The 20,088-nt window shown below is 36.8% G+C and overlaps 1 protein-coding gene across 3 annotated transcripts in view; it reads right to left on the bottom strand.

Moving 5' to 3' along the window:
• The window catches only part of LOC127862911 (histone-lysine N-methyltransferase, H3 lysine-79 specific-like), a 164,598-nt gene that overhangs the window by 96,331 nt on the left and 48,179 nt on the right, over positions 1 to 20,088 (bottom strand). For 2 of the 3 annotated variants that reach the window (XM_052402186.1, XM_052402185.1), the window contains exons 9-12: positions 16,539 to 16,594; positions 14,514 to 14,562; positions 14,094 to 14,193; positions 267 to 373 (exon numbers count right to left, since the gene is read on the bottom strand). In XM_052402186.1, the coding sequence (XP_052258146.1) occupies positions 267 to 373; positions 14,094 to 14,193; positions 14,514 to 14,562; positions 16,539 to 16,594 (312 nt within the window). Of the gene's footprint in view, positions 1 to 266; positions 374 to 3,057; positions 3,165 to 14,093; positions 14,194 to 14,513; positions 14,563 to 16,538; positions 16,595 to 20,088 lie in introns of all 3 variants that reach the window. The other variant, XM_052402184.1, reaches the window with a different exon arrangement.

Here is a 20,088-nt window from a genome sequence, read left to right on the forward strand (position 1 = left end):
CATTCCTACAATACAGATTTACATACACCAGGTATCAATAGGTTTGGGAGCAGACAAAAAAGAGTTGTTCTCTCAGAAACTATGTCAAAAGACAGAGAGCTCTTAATTTTTGTAGAAAACACATTCTTATAAAAACTTTTACTGAATAATTGACACACGCTTTGGAAAGATGAATCACCATTTCTGTCCCATCAGGCACCATAATATCAACAATATAGTAATGTTGCTAACAACTGAGTGTGCTGCCTGTTTTAGGTGTTACTCACCAGTGTCCTATCGATGATATGCACGTAGTAACTGAATGCCTTGCCCGTCCAAGACACAGCCCCAGGGATTGGGGAAAGTTCAGACACGTGCATAATTGTACCAATATCTGCAACAAGGGCAGTGGCTTCAGATGTTCATAGAGCCAATTCAGTACTGTCCTAAGTGTTTTGTTGCATGATATACAGACTCACTGATAACACACACACACACACACACACACACGTTCACACAGGTTTAGTAACTGAAACAGCTTCTGTTATTTCTGCACAAGCAGTAAAACAACAACCAATGCATTGTTTTTCAGCGAAATTTCACTCTATTGCCAAACACTGTAGTAATTGCTAAATTCGTTTTTCAATTGAAGCATTGTAAACTAAATTTTTTAGCAAGAAGTCTGTTTCAGTACCAATGGTATGGGATCTGTATGAATGAAATATTGGCTAACCAGTCTGAACATTGTCTGTTTATATAAATAAGTAATTAAACCTCTCTTTTTAAAATTAAACTTGAATTTGTGCCAAAAAGTACCCCCACCTTGACGCAAAATGTTGTAATTTGTGGCATGATGTTATACAATATCTAATTTGAACAAAAGATATGGCAAAATTTGACTTTTTACCTCAAAAGTGACCTTGACCATTGAGGTAATGTGACAGGTGATACACACAAAACTAAGATTCCTCATGATAGACATTTCTAGCAAGTTATTTTAAAATGACATGATGAATGATGAAATAACATTACTGACCAAGCATGATCTTTCAGCTCTACAAGGGTGATAGAGGCAAAGTCCTATGGGAAGAAAATTATGTCTACTGATTTTTTGAAAATGAGATGTGCAGTAGGAAGTGACAAATCTCATAAAACAGGCATACAAATAAACACCTAGTTTGACATTTTTAAAACAAGACTTATTTCTAAAAACCTAATTTTAATTCAAATACTCAGGATGCACCGTTAGCATGTATTCATTGGGGGTAAAATATTTGTAATTTCTTTTCTCAATCCCTGTGAAAGATGCTGGCAATCTATCTTTTTTGCTTAATACCTTTTCTTTTGCAAGATGGTGAGTACTTAAACAATGTATCTGCATCCACAGAAAAAAGCAAACCCCTGCCTCTAAGTGTGACCATGATCTTTGATGTTAGGAGACAGGAGTTACATACCACTTGCAGCGTACTAATGGTGGTCATTAGTGGTTCATTGATGAATGCAAAAGTTACAGTCTGGACAACCTGTTTTATGGCCAGATTTGACCTATGACCTCTGAGTGTGACATTGACCTTTGAGGTACTTTCACTGATTAACAAACAACACATAGCCTTATAATGTGTTAATTTTCTTCTTTATGATATTTTAATTTTGATGAAAACTGGTTTAATAAGAGAGGAGATATCATTGAGCCAAAGTTTGAGAAATTCAAGGGCTATAACTCTCATGTTACCCCCTTTTATGTCAATAATTTGTTTCAGACAGTTTGGTGATAACTGGTTGCCTTGGAGAGCAGAAACCAAACAGTGTTAACTGATTAAGCATGGCTGTTGCAGAAACTAGATGCCTCTCTTTGGTGACAAGGGATGATAAACAAGAGCTGTCAGAGGACAGCGCGCTCAACTATTCGAGTGCTTGACAGTATATTTACGTAAACCATCATTGGGAAAATGTTCATATTCAATAATTTCTTAGACAATCTTTCATAAATAAAAAAAGGAAAACATTTTTTTTTTTTTGGGGGGGGGGGGGGGGTGGGGGGTAGGGGGGTGAGAGGGGGGTAATAATGTGGGGTGTGGTAATTTATTAGATGATGTTTAAAAAAAAAAGTTGGGGGGGGGGGGGAGTAAAATGTGATCATAAATGAAGAAGTTATGGCAATTTAAGCAAAATGTTCAATTAACTTAGTGTAAAAGGGGCCATAATTATATCAAAATGCTTGATACAGTGGTCTGCGTTTGTTTATAGGTTGGGGTCATGATGGTTAACAAGTATGCAAAATATGAAAGCAATATAACAAGGGACATTGAAAATAGTTGGGGTAGTACGCAAAGTTCAACATTTGCTGCATATTCTAAGTGGAAAAGGGGCCATAATTATGACAAAATGCTTGATAGAGTTGTCTGCTCTTGTTTATAGGTTGGGGTCATGATGGTTAACAAGTATGCAAAATATAAAAGCAATATGTCAAGGGACATTGAAAATAGTTGGGGTAGTACGCAAACTTTAACATTTGCTGCATATTCTAAGTGGAAAAGGGGCCATAACTATGACAAAATGCTTGATAGAGTTGTCTGCTCTTGTTTATAGGTTGGGGTCATGTTTGTAAACAAGTATGCAAAATATGAAAGCAATATGTCAAGGGACAAAGAAAATATTTGGGGTAGTACGAAAACTTTAACATTTGCACGCAAATGCTAACACAGACGCTAACGCAGACGCCGGGGTGAGTAGGATAGCTCCACTATATATATTTTATATATAATAGTTGAGCTAAAAATACACATGGACAACCTTAAATCATGAGGAACAATGCCTACAAGTTTGAATGTTGTCAGTTGAATAGTTAAGGAAAATGACTGCAGACATGTTTGTGTCTACATAATGACAGAAAGATGAACTGATGGATGTCCATTGTGATTTCAGTCTATTCCCCTTTTACTTTAAGACATAGATTTTTTAAGTAGAGACTGGTTAACCAAGATGATAAGAAAACAAGGAAGCACCAGAGACCAGTCAATGGTACTCTTGATACCCTTGTAAGCTTAGGTCAAGGACTGCAACTCTTGTTTGACCTACCATAGTTCTATCTACAACATGAAGGAAATATGTGACTGGATTACACGTCCATGAAACTGCTCCACGCAATGGTGACATCTCTGTGACATGCATAATAGCTCCAATATCTGTGAAAAATGTCCAATAAGGGTTAATAGGTCGGCAATAATACAACAAAAGTCAATTTTCAAATATGGCAAAGTATTGAATTCAAAATACCATGGACAACCAAATGTTCATTTACCACTAAAATGTGGAGAGACATGGACATAGATCATAACAAAGAAACATATAAAAATCTGAAGAACGAATGCTTTGAAAATAGATGTATCAAAATAACAATAACTGAAACAGAACAACCTGTTCATAATTATGTTCACCATGTATCAATACTGTAAATATAGTTTCATCTAATTTTGATCATTAACTCTCAAGATTTTTTAAGAAACTAAAATAAATGCTTGAACAAGAAACCTTAAGTGATCACCTGAGTTTACTCACTCCAATTGCTCAAGACTTAACCAGGTAATCTAGTCTTTGATCACGCTTGACTCAGATTCAAATATGGCTTCATATTGTCAAGATAAACAATCTGACCAAGTTTTATCAAGACTGAGAAACAAATGTGGTCCAATTTGACCTGGTGACCTTTTCTATACAATTCTTAACCAGATTCACACTTGGCCTGGACTTTCTCCAGATAACAATATGAATAAGTTTCAAGCTTGAGTAAAAAATGTTGCCTCAAGAGTGGTAACAAGGTTTTTCTAAGATTTGACCTGGTCACCTTGTTTTTTATGATAGTGACCCAAATTTGAGGACAGCATAGAATTTGTCAAAACGACCATTCATCAAGACATAAATGCTCTGTTACACCTTTAGGTGTAACAAAGATTTCTTAAGATTTGACATGATGACCTTTTATTGGACGCATATGAACAAAATTCAAAGTCGGCATAGAAAATGGCTATGTAAAGATCTGAATTAGTCCACTGCATGCTCAGATGAGCTAAGAAAGGCCTACCGTATACTTGCGCTTATAAAACGCCCTTGCTTATAAGACGCATCCCGACGTCGGACTTTATAATGGGTTGATTTAAGACTGACCCTCGTGTAAGACGCGGTCAAATTTTGCCGTTTTCATCGGCCGAAAAACTGCAGAATGTTAAAGAAAATCATCGGATAGTAACACATTGAAAAATTTTCAAACTCGCGCTGCATACAATTAGTAATTCATGCAAGTCTGAAAAAATAAACAATCAAACAACAAAGTAAATAATAGTTGTTTATTTTATGATATATTAGTGGGTTTTAATTTATTTTCAAGTTTAATTCATGCAATAAAAATAATTATCAAATTAACAAAATTTCTAACAATTGCGTATTTAATCATTAGCCCTAACAATTGCAAACATATTACGTTCGTAATATCAATGCACAAGCAAAATTGATCTTATCGGTAATCTTAATTGTATTGTTTGACAGGTATTGAAAACTTATAGGCAGATATTTTGAAAGCGTTTAGTTTTTTTTACCTAGATTATGCAAATTTTACGCCCATTGTCTATCAAGAATAGGTAACGCCTACTTTCGTAAAATTAGCCAATCGCGTGATAGACTCCGAAGCGCAGATCGAAATCACGTGTCAAGAAGAAAGCCATATGCGGATAATTGCATGCGGTCGCTCTTTGCTCCCGTCGTTGTTGGCCCCTAATAAATAAGGTGTCATCGAGGAAACCCTAATTGCCAATAATGTCTTAATTGACAATTAACAACGTCCAACAAAGACGATCAGGTGTTACAAACTTGTCAAGTAGCACTTGTAATCAGCATCGTGTTTATTTAACAATTGACAGTTTCAAACTGAGAATTGATTTTGCTGTTGTTTAAGCATGTTGGCATGGTATCGCCGCTTACACACGTAAACAATAATGGCAAATTTATTTGACATTTAATGACGTCGCACGCAGACAAACAGGTGATACAAACTTACAAGAATAATCACGGACAATAAAACGTCTTACGCCCGAAAAATAACAAAATTCAAATTAAAAACAAGGGCTGTTTGTAAAACATGCATGCCCCCCATATGGGCTCTCCGTTGTAGTGACAGCCATTGTTTGAATATGTTTTTTGTCACTGTGACCTTGACCTTTGACCTAGTGACCTGAAAATCATTAGGGGTCATCTGCCAGTCATGATCAATGTACCTATGAAGTTTCATGATCCTAGCCATAAGGTTTCTTGAGTTATCATCCGGACACCATTTTACTATTTCGGGTCACCGTGACCTTGACCTTTGACCTAGTGACCTGAAAATCAATAGGGGTCATCTGCGAGTCATGATCAATCTACCTATCAAGTTTCATGATCCTAGGAATAAGTGTTCTTCAGTTATCATCCGGAAACCATTTTACTATTTCAGGTCACCGTGAACTTGACCTTTGACCTAGTGACCTCAAAATCGATAGGGGTCATCTGCGAGTCATGATCAATGTACCTATGAAGTTTCATGATCCTAGGGGTCATCTGCGAGTCATGATCAATGTACCTATGAAGTTTCATGATCCTAGGCATAAGCGTTCTTGAGTTATCATCTGGAAACCATTTTACTATTTCAGGTCACCATGACCTTGACCTAGTGACCTCAAAATCAATAGGGGTCATCTGCAAGTCATGATCAATGTACCTATGAAGTTTCATGATCGTAGCCATAAGCTTTCTTGAGTTATCATCCGGAAACCATTTTACTATTTCAGGTCACCGTGATCTTAACCTTTGATATAGTGACCTGAAAATCAATAGGGGTCAACTGCGAGTCATGATCAATCTACCTATCAAGTTTCATGATCCTAGGCATAAGCGTTCTTGAGTTATCATCCGGAAACCATTTTACTATTTCGGGTCACGGTGACCTTTACCTTTGACCTAGTGACCTGAAAATCAATAGGGGTCATCTGCGAGTCATGATCAATGTACCTATGAAGTTTCATCATCCTAGGCATAAGCGTTCTTGAGTTATCATCCGGAAACCATTTTACTATTTCAAGTCTCCGTGACCTTGACCTTTGACCTAGTGACCTGAAAATCAATAGGGTCATCTGCCAGCCATTATCAATCTTCCTACGAAGTTTCATGATCCTATGCATAAGTGTTCTTGAGTTATCATCCGGAAACCATTTTACTATTTCGGGTCACTGTGACCTTGACCTTTGACCTAGTGACCTGAAAATCAAAAGGGGTTATCTGCGAGTCATGATCAGTCTACCTATGAAGTTTCATGATCCTAGGCCTAAGCGTTCTTGAGTATTCATCCGGAAACCATTTTACTATTTCGGATAACTGTGACCTTGACCTTTGACCTAGTGACCTGAAAATCAATAGGGGTCATATGCAAGTCATGATCAATCTACCTATGATGTTTCATGATCCTAGGCCTAAGCGTTCTTGAGTTATCATTCGGAAACCATTTTACTATTTCGGGTCACCGTGACCTTGACCTTTGACCTAGTGACCTCAAAATCAATAGGGGTCATCTGCGAGTCATGATCAATGTACCTATGAAGTTTCAAGATCCTAGGCCCAAGCGTTCTTGAGTTATCATCCGGAAACCACCTGGTGGAGGGACCGACCGACAGACCGACCGACATGTGCAAAGCAATATACCCCCTCTTCTTCGAAGGGGGGCATAATAATAGACAACAAAATCAATAAAGATACATTTTATTACAAGTAAATCGGTAACTGAACATAGCGTTCTGATACACAGTACGGGCCAATACAGACTTTAGAGAAAATGCAAATGGCTGCTGCGATGATTCAAAACAACTGACAAGTGTCCAACTTGGCTAGCATAAGCCCAGAAAACTCGATATTTTGACAAATTTCGTTTATTTTCACCAGTATCTCGCTAATAAGACGCGACCCTAACTGTAACTTATTAATTTGAGTCTTAAAAATGCGTCTTACAAGCGAAAGTATACGGTAATATAAATTTGAGGGCATTAAATTCCGGCAAAACTATTGGAGGGAAAGAACCTTTCAATATGAAAATGTCCACCCTAGAGATAAGGGACATATCAAGTCGAAACATAAATGTCTGAGAACTCTGAATGTGTTTAGGAAAAACAGTTCCGAAACAGAATGCCAGACAGACAGTGCAGCTGCTTTATGCCACCCTACAAAAGGCATAAAAATAATTACGTTTTAAACAAGCTGATCAACTTTAACATTGCCTTATTGAAATTTCGTGGAAGAAAATTGATAGAAGTGTTTGTAACTATTTTACAAAATGATCGATGTTAAGGTGTTTGAAGACTATTTTACCCGAGATACATACAAAACAGATGAACACTTATAATATTGCTAACAAACACACACATACGGGAATGTCAAAAAAAGTTGTTCTCAAATCTGAAACATCGACAGAAAATCTTTGTAATTAGTTAATTTTAAACACACCATGCATGCATCTCATATACTCAGTAAAATGTACTCATAATTATATTACAACAGGGCCATGATGACCAAAAAGTGCTCACCTGAGTCGAATGCACATTAACTGTCAAAGACTGGCTTTGGGGCCTAGTTTTTGACCCCACTTGATCCAGATTCACCCATGGCTTTGATATTGACAAGATTAATATGCTAAACAAGTTTCATTAAGACTTCTAGAGTGGTTATATGGCTTTTGTAAGATTTGACCTTGTGACTTAATTTGTGGACACAGATTAACACTTGACCTGTATATTGTCATTATAAACATATGTCAAGATTGAGTCATGAATGTGGTCATATGTGCAGCTGTAACAAGTTTTTTCTAAGATTCAACTTAGTTTTTGGACATTCAAGGCCCTGATTTTAACCAAGCTTAGAAATTGTCAAGACCAACATTTTCACAAAGTTTTATTCATAAATGTTGCTTCCAGAGTGGAAACGATGTTTTTTATAAGATTTGACCTGGTGATCTAATGTTTAGACACAACTCAGCTCCTTGAATATTGAGTTATAAATGTGGCCACTACAGAAGTAACGTTGTTGTTTTTTTAAGGATTTGGCCTGGCTACCCTGACAGTGTTTTTACATAAGGTGACCAATATTCCAACTCCACATTATAAATAATCTGAATAATTTTCACCAAGATTGAATCTTATAGACTTTTTTCTAGAATTTGAATAGTTGAAAGATTTTAAGTATGCATGTGATCTATATTTGGATTCGACTAGATACGGTCAATATTAACATTCTGACAGTGTAAATCACAATTCAACCGTAAATATGCTCCCTAAAGTGGTCAAAATCTCACAATTATTTTAGAAGCATTGACCTGTAAACCTTTTATTTTTGGTTAAACTTGACCGTGATTGAGACTCGCCATAAATTTTGTCCAAATTAACATTCTGACTAAGGTTCATCAAGATTGAGTCATAACCCTCTTGAGAGTTACATTTTTCTAAGATTTGACCTTGTAACCTAGTTTTTGAAAGCATATTATCCAGTTTCAAACTCAGCCTAGATATTTTTAAGTTAACACTCTGAGCAAGTTTCATCAAGATTGGATGAAAAATGTGGCCTCTAGAGTCGTAACATATGATGGACGACAACACACATTAACCAGTGAGACTCAGTGTTTATCAAATAAAAACAAGAGGGCCTGAAAGGCCCAAAGTCGCTCACCTGAGATAACAAGATATTATTGGGACACGAAGATCGGAAAATAAATGTGGCCTCTAGAGTGTTAACAAGGTTTTACTATAGCCATATAAGGAAAAATGCCCCGCCCCCTGGCAGCCATGTTTTTCAACCAACCGGCATCATTTTTGAACTCATCCAAGATATTATCGGGATGAATCTTCTGACCAAGTTTCATGAAGATCGGACAGTAAACGTGGCCTCTAGAGTGTTAACAAGATTTTACTAAAGCCATATAAGAAAAATGCCCCGCCCCTTGGAAGCCATTTTTTTCAAGCAAACATAATTATTTTCGAACTCATCCCAGGTATCATTGAGACCAATCTTCTGACCAAATTTCATGAAGATTGGACAATAAATGTGGCCTCCAGAGTGTTAACAAGGTTTTACTATAGCCATATATAGCCATATAAGGAAAAATGCCCCGCCCCTGGTGGCCATGTTTTTAAAGCAACCAAAACCATTTTCGAACTCATCCAAGATATCATTGGGACAAATCTTCTGACCAAGTTTCATGATGATCGGAAAATAAATGTGACCTGTAGAGTGTTAACAAGGTTTTACTATAGCCATATCAGGAAAATAGCCCCGCCCCTGTGGTGGCCATGTTTTTCAACCACATGGCATCATTTTTGAACTCGTCCAAAAGATATTATTGGGATAAATCTTCTGACTGAGTTTCATGAAGATCGGACTATAAATGTGGCCTCTAGAGTGTTAACAAGATTTTACTATAGCCTTATATAGCCATATAAGGAAAAATGCCCCGCCCCTTGGCAGCCTTGTTTTTCAAGCAAACGTAACCATTTTCAAACTCATCCAAGATATCATTAAGATAAATCTTCTGACCATATTTCATCAAGATTGGACAATAAATGTGGCCTCTAGAGTGTTAACAAGGTTTTACTATAGCCATATAAGGAAAAATGCCCTGCCCCCTGGCGGCCATGTTTTTCAACCAACCTGCATCATTTTCAAACTCGTCCAAGATATTATTGGGATGAATCTTCTGACCAAGTTTCATTAAGATTGGACAATAAATGTGGCCTCTAGAGTGTTAACAAGATTTTACTATAGCCATATATAGCCATTTAAGGAAAAATGCCCCGCCCCTTGGCAGCCATGTTTTTCAAGCAAAGGTTACCATTTTTGAACTCATCAAAGATATCAGTGGGACAAATCTTCTGAGCAAGTTTCATGAAGATCGGAAAATAAATGTGGCCTCTAGAGTGTTAACAAGGTTTTAATATAGCCATATAAGGAAAAATGCCCCGCCCCCTGGCGGCCATGTTTTTCAACCAACCTGCATCATTTTCGAATTCGTCCAAGATATTATTGGGATGAATCTTCTGACCAAGATTTATGAAGATCAGACTATAACTGTGGCCTCTAGAGTGTTTACAAGATTTTACTATAGCCATATATAGCCATATAAGGAAAAATGCCCCGCACCTTGGCAGCCATGTTTTTTAAGCAAACGTAACCGTTTTCAAACTCATCTAAGATATCATTGAAACCAATCTTCTGAATAAATTTCATGAAGATTGGACAATAAATGTGGCCTCTAGAGAGTGAACATGGCAAATGTTGACGTCGCACAACGGACGACGGACAACAGACGACGGACAAAAGGCGATCACAAAAGCTCACCATGAGCACGTTGTGCTTAGTTGAGCTAAAAACAACAAGAAACCGTTGGAGACGGATGATGCTCCCCAAAGTTTTTTTTTGTCACAATATTGCACTATATCTTCAGATAAAAGGAAACGTCTTGAGGGGCGTTATGTTTTGGACAAAATAATACGATGGATGGTTTAGCAACTTAAAAATTTCAAAGGGCCATAACTCTCTAAATAAATCATCTAACCAGAACCCACTAATAACATGCGCATCTTCTCAAGGTAGTTAAGCTTCCCATAAAGCTTCATTGTATTCCAATCAGTAGTTTGGGAGAAATAGCCCGGACAAGAATTGCACTATATGTACAGTTTATAGAAAATTTCAAAGGGCCATAACTCTGTGAAAAATCATCCGACCACAACCGGCTGATAATATGCACATTTCCTGTTGCTGGTGAAGATTCCAATAAAGTTTCATTGAACCTGTAATAAGTTGCTGAGAAATAGCTCGGACAAGAATTGCACTATATGTACAATGGAAAATTTCAAAGGGCCATAACTCTGTGAAAAATCATCCAACGAGAACCAGCTGATAATATGCACATCTCCTCTTGGAATTGAAGCTTCCCATAAAGTTTCATTAAATTCCAGTCATTAGTTGCTGAGAAATAGCCCGGACAAGAATTGCACTATATTTATAGTTAATGGAAAATTTCAAAGGGCCATAACTCTGTGAAAAAATCATCCGACCAGAACCGGCTGATAAAATGCACATCTCCTCTTGGTAGTGAAGCTTCCCATAAAGTTTCATTGAATTCCAGTCATTAGTTGCTGAGAAATAGCCCGGACAAGAATTGTGCACGGACGGACAGACGCACACATGACACACACTCACGGACAGACGAAGCGGCGACTATATGCTCCCCCCAAAAAATAATTTGGGCGAGCATAAAAACTGATGTACATTATTAGAATTAAAATATGAAAGTCATTTTTCTTAGCATGAGTAACCACAATACACTTATTAAATGTTGAATCAACAATATTGCAAAGTTTGTAAAACTACTGATAAAGAAAATTGTGTGTTTGAGCTGTATTTAATGTCAAAATATGATATAGTTTTATTATGTTGTTAACTTAAATGAAAATATGCTGACATCTCAAAAATTGACATTCAACTTTAAGCTTTTTGTAAACAGAGGAATGTCTATTACCATTCCAATAATTAATTAATGAAATTACGTACTTGCTTAACAATAGGGCAAAAGCACACAGCAATTTATCCCCTTCTATTGCCATTCCAATAATTAATGAATTAGATTAAGTACTTGCTTAACAATTGGGCAAAAGCACACAGCATTTTATCCCAAATGTTGAAAAGTGATGCTGTGATTTTTGCCATGTTGTCCAACATTCAGTTTCTTACACTATTTTGTGTCGGGTAGTATTAAAATAATTGTATAATGCCTTTCTTAAAATAATGAATTTATTTTTATAAAGCAATATTTAGCATATGGCAATGTTAAAAATGTGTGCTTTATAGTTCAATTGTTACCATGGCAACCAATTTATTCAAATGATATAATTGTTTTGTTTTTATAATTTAAATGATACATAAATTATCAAACAATATACATATAGAATACATTATTTCTTTGACACTAAATTAAGTTGTTGTTTTTTTGCAGGAAATTATGGTATAAGTGCATGTGCTAAAATATCAATAAATACAAGAGGGGCATGGGCCCTAAAGCGCTCACCTAAGACCATAAGGACAAAACTATTCTGACAAGGAAGAGATCAAAACAACGAAATTACGTTATGGTACATAAATATTTAATTTCTAGGCCCATTTTCAACCCCAGAAACACGATCTGATGTGAAAACTTCGACCTGCTTGGAAAAGTTTCTGATAAATATGGCTTAATTTCGGTAGGGTAAGTAAATCCAGTTCTATAATTGTTTAAAGGCATTTTTTAATTAAAATATATTTTGGTTTATGCAAAGGAGGTATTATCATGTATGTTAGAAAAATCCTGGTTATTATTATTCAGGATTTATTGAAATATGGCTATTTGAAGTCGACGATGCAGGGATTTGTCCCCTATTTAGCCCTTAATTTACAAATTTCTGTAAAGGTATGCCAGTGAAAAAGGTTTTGCACCAAAAATGATATCAACCAATGTCCCCCGAGTAACATATCCACCAGGGTTTGTTAAAAAAAATTGTATTGGTGGAGAAATTCGACTTTACATTCAACATGTTGATGAAACAAGGGCTGTTTGTAAAACATGCATACCCCCATATGGGCTGTCAGTTGTAGTGGCAGCCATTGTGTGAATATGTTTTTTGTCACTGTGACCTTGACCTTTGACCTAGTGACCTGAAAGTCTATAGGGGTCATCTACCAGTCATGATCAATGTACCTATGAAGTTTCATGATCCTATGCCTAATTATTCTTGAGTTATCATCAGGAAACCATTTTACTGTTTTGAGTCACTGTGACCTTGACCTTTGACCTAGTGACCTGAAAATCAATAGGGGTCATCTGCCAGTCATTATCCATGTTCCTATGAAGTTTCATGATTCTAGGCTTAAGCATTCCTGAGTTATCATCCGGAAACCATAATACTGTTTTGAGTCACTGTGACCTTGACCTTTGACCTAGTGACCTGAAAATCAATAGGGGTCATTTGCCAGTCATGATCAATGTACCCATGAAGTTTCATGATCCTAGGCGCAAGCATTCTTGAGCTATCATCCGGAAACCATTTTACTATTTCGAGTCACTGTGACCTTGACCTTTGACCTAGTGACCTGAAAATCAATAGGGGTCATCTGCCAGTCATGATCAATGTACCTATGAAGTTTTATGATCCTAGGCCTAAGCATTCTTGAGTTTTCATCCGGAAACCATTTTACTATTTCGAGTCACTGTGACCTTGACCTTTGACCTTGTGACCTGAAAATCAATAGGGGTCATCTGCCAGTCATCAAAGTACCTATGAAGTTTCATGATCCTAGGCCTAAGAGTTCATGAGTTATCATCGGGAAACCATCTGGTGGACGGACCGACCGACAGACCAACATGTGCAAAACAAAAAAAAACCTCATCTTCGAAGGGGGGCATAAAAATTATATGACCCGAAGCAGTGCCAAAGATGTAAATACCTTTTCTTACCCTGGGCAAGTTTGATCATCAGATCAAAGAGTACATCATGAATGTTGCTTCTACAGTGGAAACATGGTTTTACTCATTTTCGACCCAGTTGCCAAATTGGTGACTCCTGACTCAAATTAGAACTTTACCTCCATATTGTCTAGAACATATTTCAACAAAGTCTGGATAAATTGAGTCATTAAGGTGGCTTCTAGAATAAAAATAAGGTTTTTATATGATTTGATCTGGTGACCTAGTTAGTGAAACCACTTTATCCTTATTTGAAATAATCATAAATATTCTTCAACATTCTGAGAAAACTTCATCATAATTAAGCAAAAACTATGGCCTCTAGAGAAGCAACATACTAGAAGTTGATGATGCACACCTGACAAGGCCACCAGACCACGGACAGAGACAGATCACAGCGGCTCACCTTGAGCACTTTGCACTCAGGTGAGCTGAAAACAATCATCACAATAATATATAATCATATTGTAATCATTATTAATTAATTGTTTCTGATAAAAAAAGTATCTAGTTAGGACCTGAGATAACTACTTGCACTAAGTACACTAGTACATACCACTTAGATTTCTGTCAGTGATTCTGAAGTTGAGGGGACAGAAGGCCTTTGATGAGACAATCTTAGCGCCTTCCCTCATATTAGCAAATCTAAGTTTCAGCTGAAATGAGATATGAAAACACTTAGCCCAGCGATTTAAGAGGACAAGATTTAAAACTTGAAAAAATGAGGATCTCCCATGGAAGTTTAATAAAATCTGCATAGCAATGTAACAACACACAACACACAACCATGGAGGGCAACCTACCACAAATGCTCACCATGAGCACTTAGTCTCTAGTGAGGTAAAAATCACAGAATTGTTGTTTCACAAGACCAGACATACATTCTTCCTCACAAACTTACTTCGAGCATAAATTAATATGATTACCACAAGTGAAGAGACTAAATTAGCAGATAAACAATTAGTAAGTATCTTACCTGGTGGTCCACTTGAGGTCCAAATGCAAAGTTGTTCACAAAAATGACACTGAAATATAAGTATTGGCATAATTAGTTAAATTGAAAACAAGGCACAAAATTGTCACAAAACCAGGTTTTCAGTTGAAAAAAAGTCTCATAAAGGGAGACAATTCAAAATGTGTATTGTTAACCCCCTTGTGTAAAATTGACCTTGATTTCAATTAGAAAACAAGGGCTGTTTGTAAAACATGCATGCCCCCCATATGGGCTGTCAGTTGTAGTGGAATCCATTGTGTGAATACGTTTTTTGTCACTGTGACCTTGACCTTTGACCTAGTGACCTGAAAATCAATAGGAGTCATCTGCCAGTCATGATCAATGTACCTATGAAGCTTCATGAACCTTGGCATAATTATTCTTTAGTCATCATCCGGAAACCATTTTACTGTTTCGAGTCACTGTGACCTTGACCTTTGACCTAGTGACCTGAAAATTGATACGGGTCATCTGCCAGTCATGATCAATGTACCTATGAAGTTTCATGATCCTAGGCGTAAGCATTCTTGAGTTATCATCCGGAAACCATTTTACTGTCTTGAGTCACAATGACCTTGACCTTTGACCTAGTGACCTGAAAATCAAAAGGGGTCATCTGCCAGTCATGATCAAAGTTCCTATGAAGTTTCATGATCCTAGACGTAAGCATTCTTGAGTTATCATCCGGAAACCATTTTACTGTTTCGAGTCACTGTGACCTTGACCTTTGACCTGAAAATCAATAGGGGTCATCTTCCAGTCATGATCAATGAACCTATGAAGTTTCATGATCCTAGGTGTAAGCATTTTTGAGTTATCATCCGGAAACCATTTTACTGTTTCGAGTCACTGTGATCTTGACCTTTGACCCAGTGACCTGAAAATCAATAGGGGTCATCTGCTAGTCATGATCAATGTACCTATGAAGTTTCATGATCCTAGGCATAAGCATTCTTGAGTTATCATCCGGAAACCATTTTACTATTTCAAGTCACTGTGACCTTGACCTTTGACCTAGTGACCTGAAAATCAATAGGGGTCATCTGCCAGTCATGATCAATGTACCTATGAAGTTTCATGATCCTAGGCCTAAGCGTTCTTGAGTTATCATCCCGAAACCATTTTACTATTTCAAGTCACTGTGACCTTGACCTTTGACCTAGTGACCTGAAAATCAATAGGGGTCATCTGCCAGTCATGATTAATGTACCTATGGAGTTTCATGATCCTAGGCCTAAGCGTTCTTGAGTTATCATCCGGAAACCATCTGGTGGACGGACTGACGGACCGACCGACGGACCGACCGACATGTGCAAAACAATAAACCCCCTCTTCTTCGAAGGGGGGCATAAAAAAAGTATGATAAAGAGAGACAACTCAAAATCAAAATGTGCATTGTTACTGATTGTTCATAGTTACATAGTTGTTTCAAAATCAATCTATGTTTAGTTTGGCGACCTTGACCTTGGAGATATTGACGTAATTCTTTCGCCTGACACACCGTCTAATGATGGTGAACAAATACGCCAAATGATTTTAAACTCTGACAATGAAAGACAGAGTTATGGTCCGGACAAGCTTGTTCTGCCCGCCCGCCCGCCCGCCCGCCCGTTAACTGTCCACCTCATTGCAGCCATGTTTTTCAATTTCTCAGAATCATATCTCAATCATCACAGAAATCATTAGAACAAATGTTATGAGGAAGTTTCATGGAGATTGCACAGATGAAAATCTGAAATTAAGAGTCTTCACATGCTTACTTTACCAATAGCTGAAGATCAGGAGAACTGTTTTTTTTTACCACACTTGATCCAGATTAAACAAGAGCTGTCACCATAGGATGACATATGCCCCCTATAAACGCTTTGATAGAAGTTATGAGCATTTTTGGAAACCTAAACACAGCTTAGCTAATAGTATATATGGACATAAAATCTAGTGTAAACCTAAACACCATATTTAATTGTTAATGCTTGCAATTAAATAACACATGGAAGGATTTCTTACGTGGCACTGTTGATCCTTTCTTTTGTGTCATCAGAGAGAAAGTCCCCTTTTTCCAGCTGAAAAATATTTTTCTGAGTAAAACAAGAGGACCAAAGGCACTTACCAGAGACCTCAAGGAACTTAAACTGTTCTATGCAAGTAGTGTTCAGGAGGTTTCACAATGAAAGTGCCCTTTTTAACGGAAAAGTGCATAACCCCTTGTAGCAGCTATGTTTTTCAATAGACCGGAATCATTTATCTGTTTAGACCTTGTCCAAGATATTATTGGGATCAACGTTCTGACCATGTTTCATGAGAATGGTCAAATTATGTGAACTATAAAGTGTCAATAAGCTTTTTCTGTAATTTAACCTAGTGACCTACTTTTTGTTACCACATATGACTTAGTTTCAAACTCTGACAAGATGTCATTGGAACAGACAAATGTTCTGACTAAATTTAATGAAAAGTGGACAATAAATGAAGGCTCTTGAGTATTCACAAAGTAATGGTTGACAAGTCCAGACTCAAGTTTCATGATGCACCACACACAGAAGGCGACTGACAAAAGCTGAACCTGACCAACCCATGCCAAAGACAAAACAAGAGCACCGCCTTGCGGGTGCAGACCGCTCATCTATTTTTCTTTTTAAAGGTGAAGGGACGTATCTCAATTTCAATCACAAAGGAAGGAGGGGTGGAGTGGAGGGGTTGTATAGTGTGGGGGTGTGGTCATTTATTACATTTTCTTCCAAAAATGCAAAAAAAAAGCTTTTTTTTTGGGGGGGTGGGTGGGATTCTTGGGTGGGATGGTTGGACAGTATTTAAAAAATAAAATAATACAAAAAAATTAGGGATGTCAACGAATATCCGAATATTCGGATACTATTTTCCAAATCAAATATTCGGAAGAAAAAAATCATAATAACATCGAGTAATTTCAAAGACTTTGTATTTGTGAAATTTGCTTCAAACATTGTAAAAAAGTTGTTCCTCGTGTCATAATGTTTAGTCCGGATAATTCTTCGCTATGGTGATGACAGTATACCGGTCATAAATCCCGCTAATTGCCTAACAAAGACAGTCACTTTGTGTCAAAATTATGATAGGTTCAAATCGCATCGGCAATCAAAACACCGACCTGCACTTGATCCAATGACTCGAATTACATTTAAAATTATCAAAGATTAAATGAGTAAAGGAAAAGCCGACTTGGTGTAAAAAAACAAATAAGACCGTATGGCAATTTAAACACCGACCCGTCTTGATCTAATAACTCGAATTACATTTAACATGATCAACGATTAAATAAGTAAAGGAAGTGCTGACTTGGTGTGAAAAACAAAAAGGATCGTATGGTTATAATCCCGTTGTCCAAACAAAAAAGCTTTTAGAAAATAATTTACTCAACCTCTAATGAGTATTTGCGTATCGTATGGTCCAAACTTTAATTAATTACTCAATATTCAATCAGGTATTATATTTAAAGAAATTTTTTTTGGTATTTCGCCCTCATTTAATTGAAAATATTATCATTGCTAAACGCATAAAGTAAATCTCTGTCCAATCAAAATGCCACCTACACCTTCCGCTGCTTGGAAGTATTTCACGAGATCATCCGATAAGAAGTCGGCAACGTGTAACTTGTGTGGAGTTAATCTTAAGTACATCCAGGCTGGTACGACGTCCAATCTTCTCAATCATATTAGTAACAAACCTCCATCTTCTGCATCTTCGAATGATGCTGGGGACTCTAAGAAACAGTCGTCAATGTCATCGTTTTTGAGTACTCCTAAGAAAGTGTGTTTCCGAAAGTGAACGGATTACATGTGCTATTGCGGAGAAATAGACTCGCCAGTGATCTGGTCGACACAATCGTGTTTTTAAATAAGAACAATGTTCATGTGCCCAGTGACGCCGATCCGAGTGACTTTTAAATGTGGCAACGGTGTTTTATTTGCATGTGTTCGCTATGTAAATAATACGTTTAAGTTCAGTTTAAATTATTTATAGATCTAACTGTTTTGTCATGTAATTATTTTGTCGTCATGTAAATATTATGTTTCTCGTTCTATTGTTGATGTACAATATTAAAGCACGTGTTCGCTATGTAAATACTACGTTTAAGTTCAGCTTAAATTATTTATAGATCTAACTGTTTTGTTATGTAATTGTTTTGTCGTCATGTAAATATTATGTTTCTCGTTCTATTGTTGATGTACAATGTTAAAAGTTTAAAAACAGTTTTCTTCATTCAATTTTAACAATTTGCGACGGCAATGCTGTGTCAATATTTAGTCACTTCCGGGGAACTTCCGGTAAAAACGAAAGTAGAATTCATGGAGTAATGGTACGGTAAACAAAGTTGATTTTTTTTCTAACAGATGTTGACCGAATATCCGAATATTTGTTCGGAAGGATGACCGAATATCCGAATACCAATATCGGTATTCGTTGCCATCCCTAAAAAAAATATTTGTGTTTTTAAACCATGTTTAAAAAAAATAAATTTGGGGGGGGGGGGGGGTTGGGTTTGGGGGGGGGGTATAGTGTTAGGGCGTGGTGGTCATTTATTAGATAATCTTTAAGAAAAAAAAAATTGGGGGGGGGGGATTGTGGGGGGGGGGGGCTTGGGGGATGGTTTGGGTGGAGTCTATTGTGGTATGTCAGGTAAGAGTTGTTTTGTCAAAGTATCAATCAAATCTAATCATAAATAAAGAAGTTATGTCAATTTTAGCAAAATTTAATAATTTGACCTTGAGAGTCAAGGTCATTCAGAGGTCAAGGTAAAATTCAACTTGCCAGGTACAGTACCCTCATGATAGCATGAAAGTATTTGAAGTTTGAAAGCAATAGCCTTGATACTTTAGAAGTAAAGTGGATCTAAACACAAAATTTAACCATATATTCAAAGTTACTAAGTAAAAAAAGGGCCATAATTCTGTAAAAATGACAACCAGAGTTATTCAACTTGTTCTTTACTGTCCCCTTATGATAGTTTGCGAGTGTTTAAAGTATGAAAGCAATATCTATGATACTTTAGGGGTAAAGTGGACACAAAACTTAACCAAATTTTCAATTTTCTAAGTATAAAGGGCCCATAATTCCATCAAAATGCCAGTCAGAGTTACATAACTTTGCCTGCACAGTTCCCTTATGATAGTTAGTAAGTGTTGCAAGTATGAAAGCAAAATCTTTGATACTTTAGGAATAACGTGGACCTAAACACAAAACTTAACCAAATTTTCAATTTTCTAAGTATAAAAAGGGCCCATAATTCTGTCAAAATGCTAGTCAGAGTTACATAACTTTGCCTGCACAGTCCCCTTATGATAGTTAGTAAGTGTTGCAAGTATGAAAGCAATAGCTTTGATACTTAAGGAATAAAATGGACCTAAACACAAAACTCAACCAAAATTTTCAATTTTCTAAGTATAACAAGATGCGTTTGTGAAACACAATGTCCCCCTATATGACTATTGACCTTGAAGGATGACCTTGACCTTGACCCTTCACCACTCAAAATGTGCAGCTCCATGAGATACACATGCATTTCAAATATAAAATTGCT

This window comes from Dreissena polymorpha, chromosome 16 (genome assembly GCF_020536995.1).
Source record: "Dreissena polymorpha isolate Duluth1 chromosome 16, UMN_Dpol_1.0, whole genome shotgun sequence".
NCBI lineage: Eukaryota > Metazoa > Mollusca > Bivalvia > Myida > Dreissenidae > Dreissena > Dreissena polymorpha.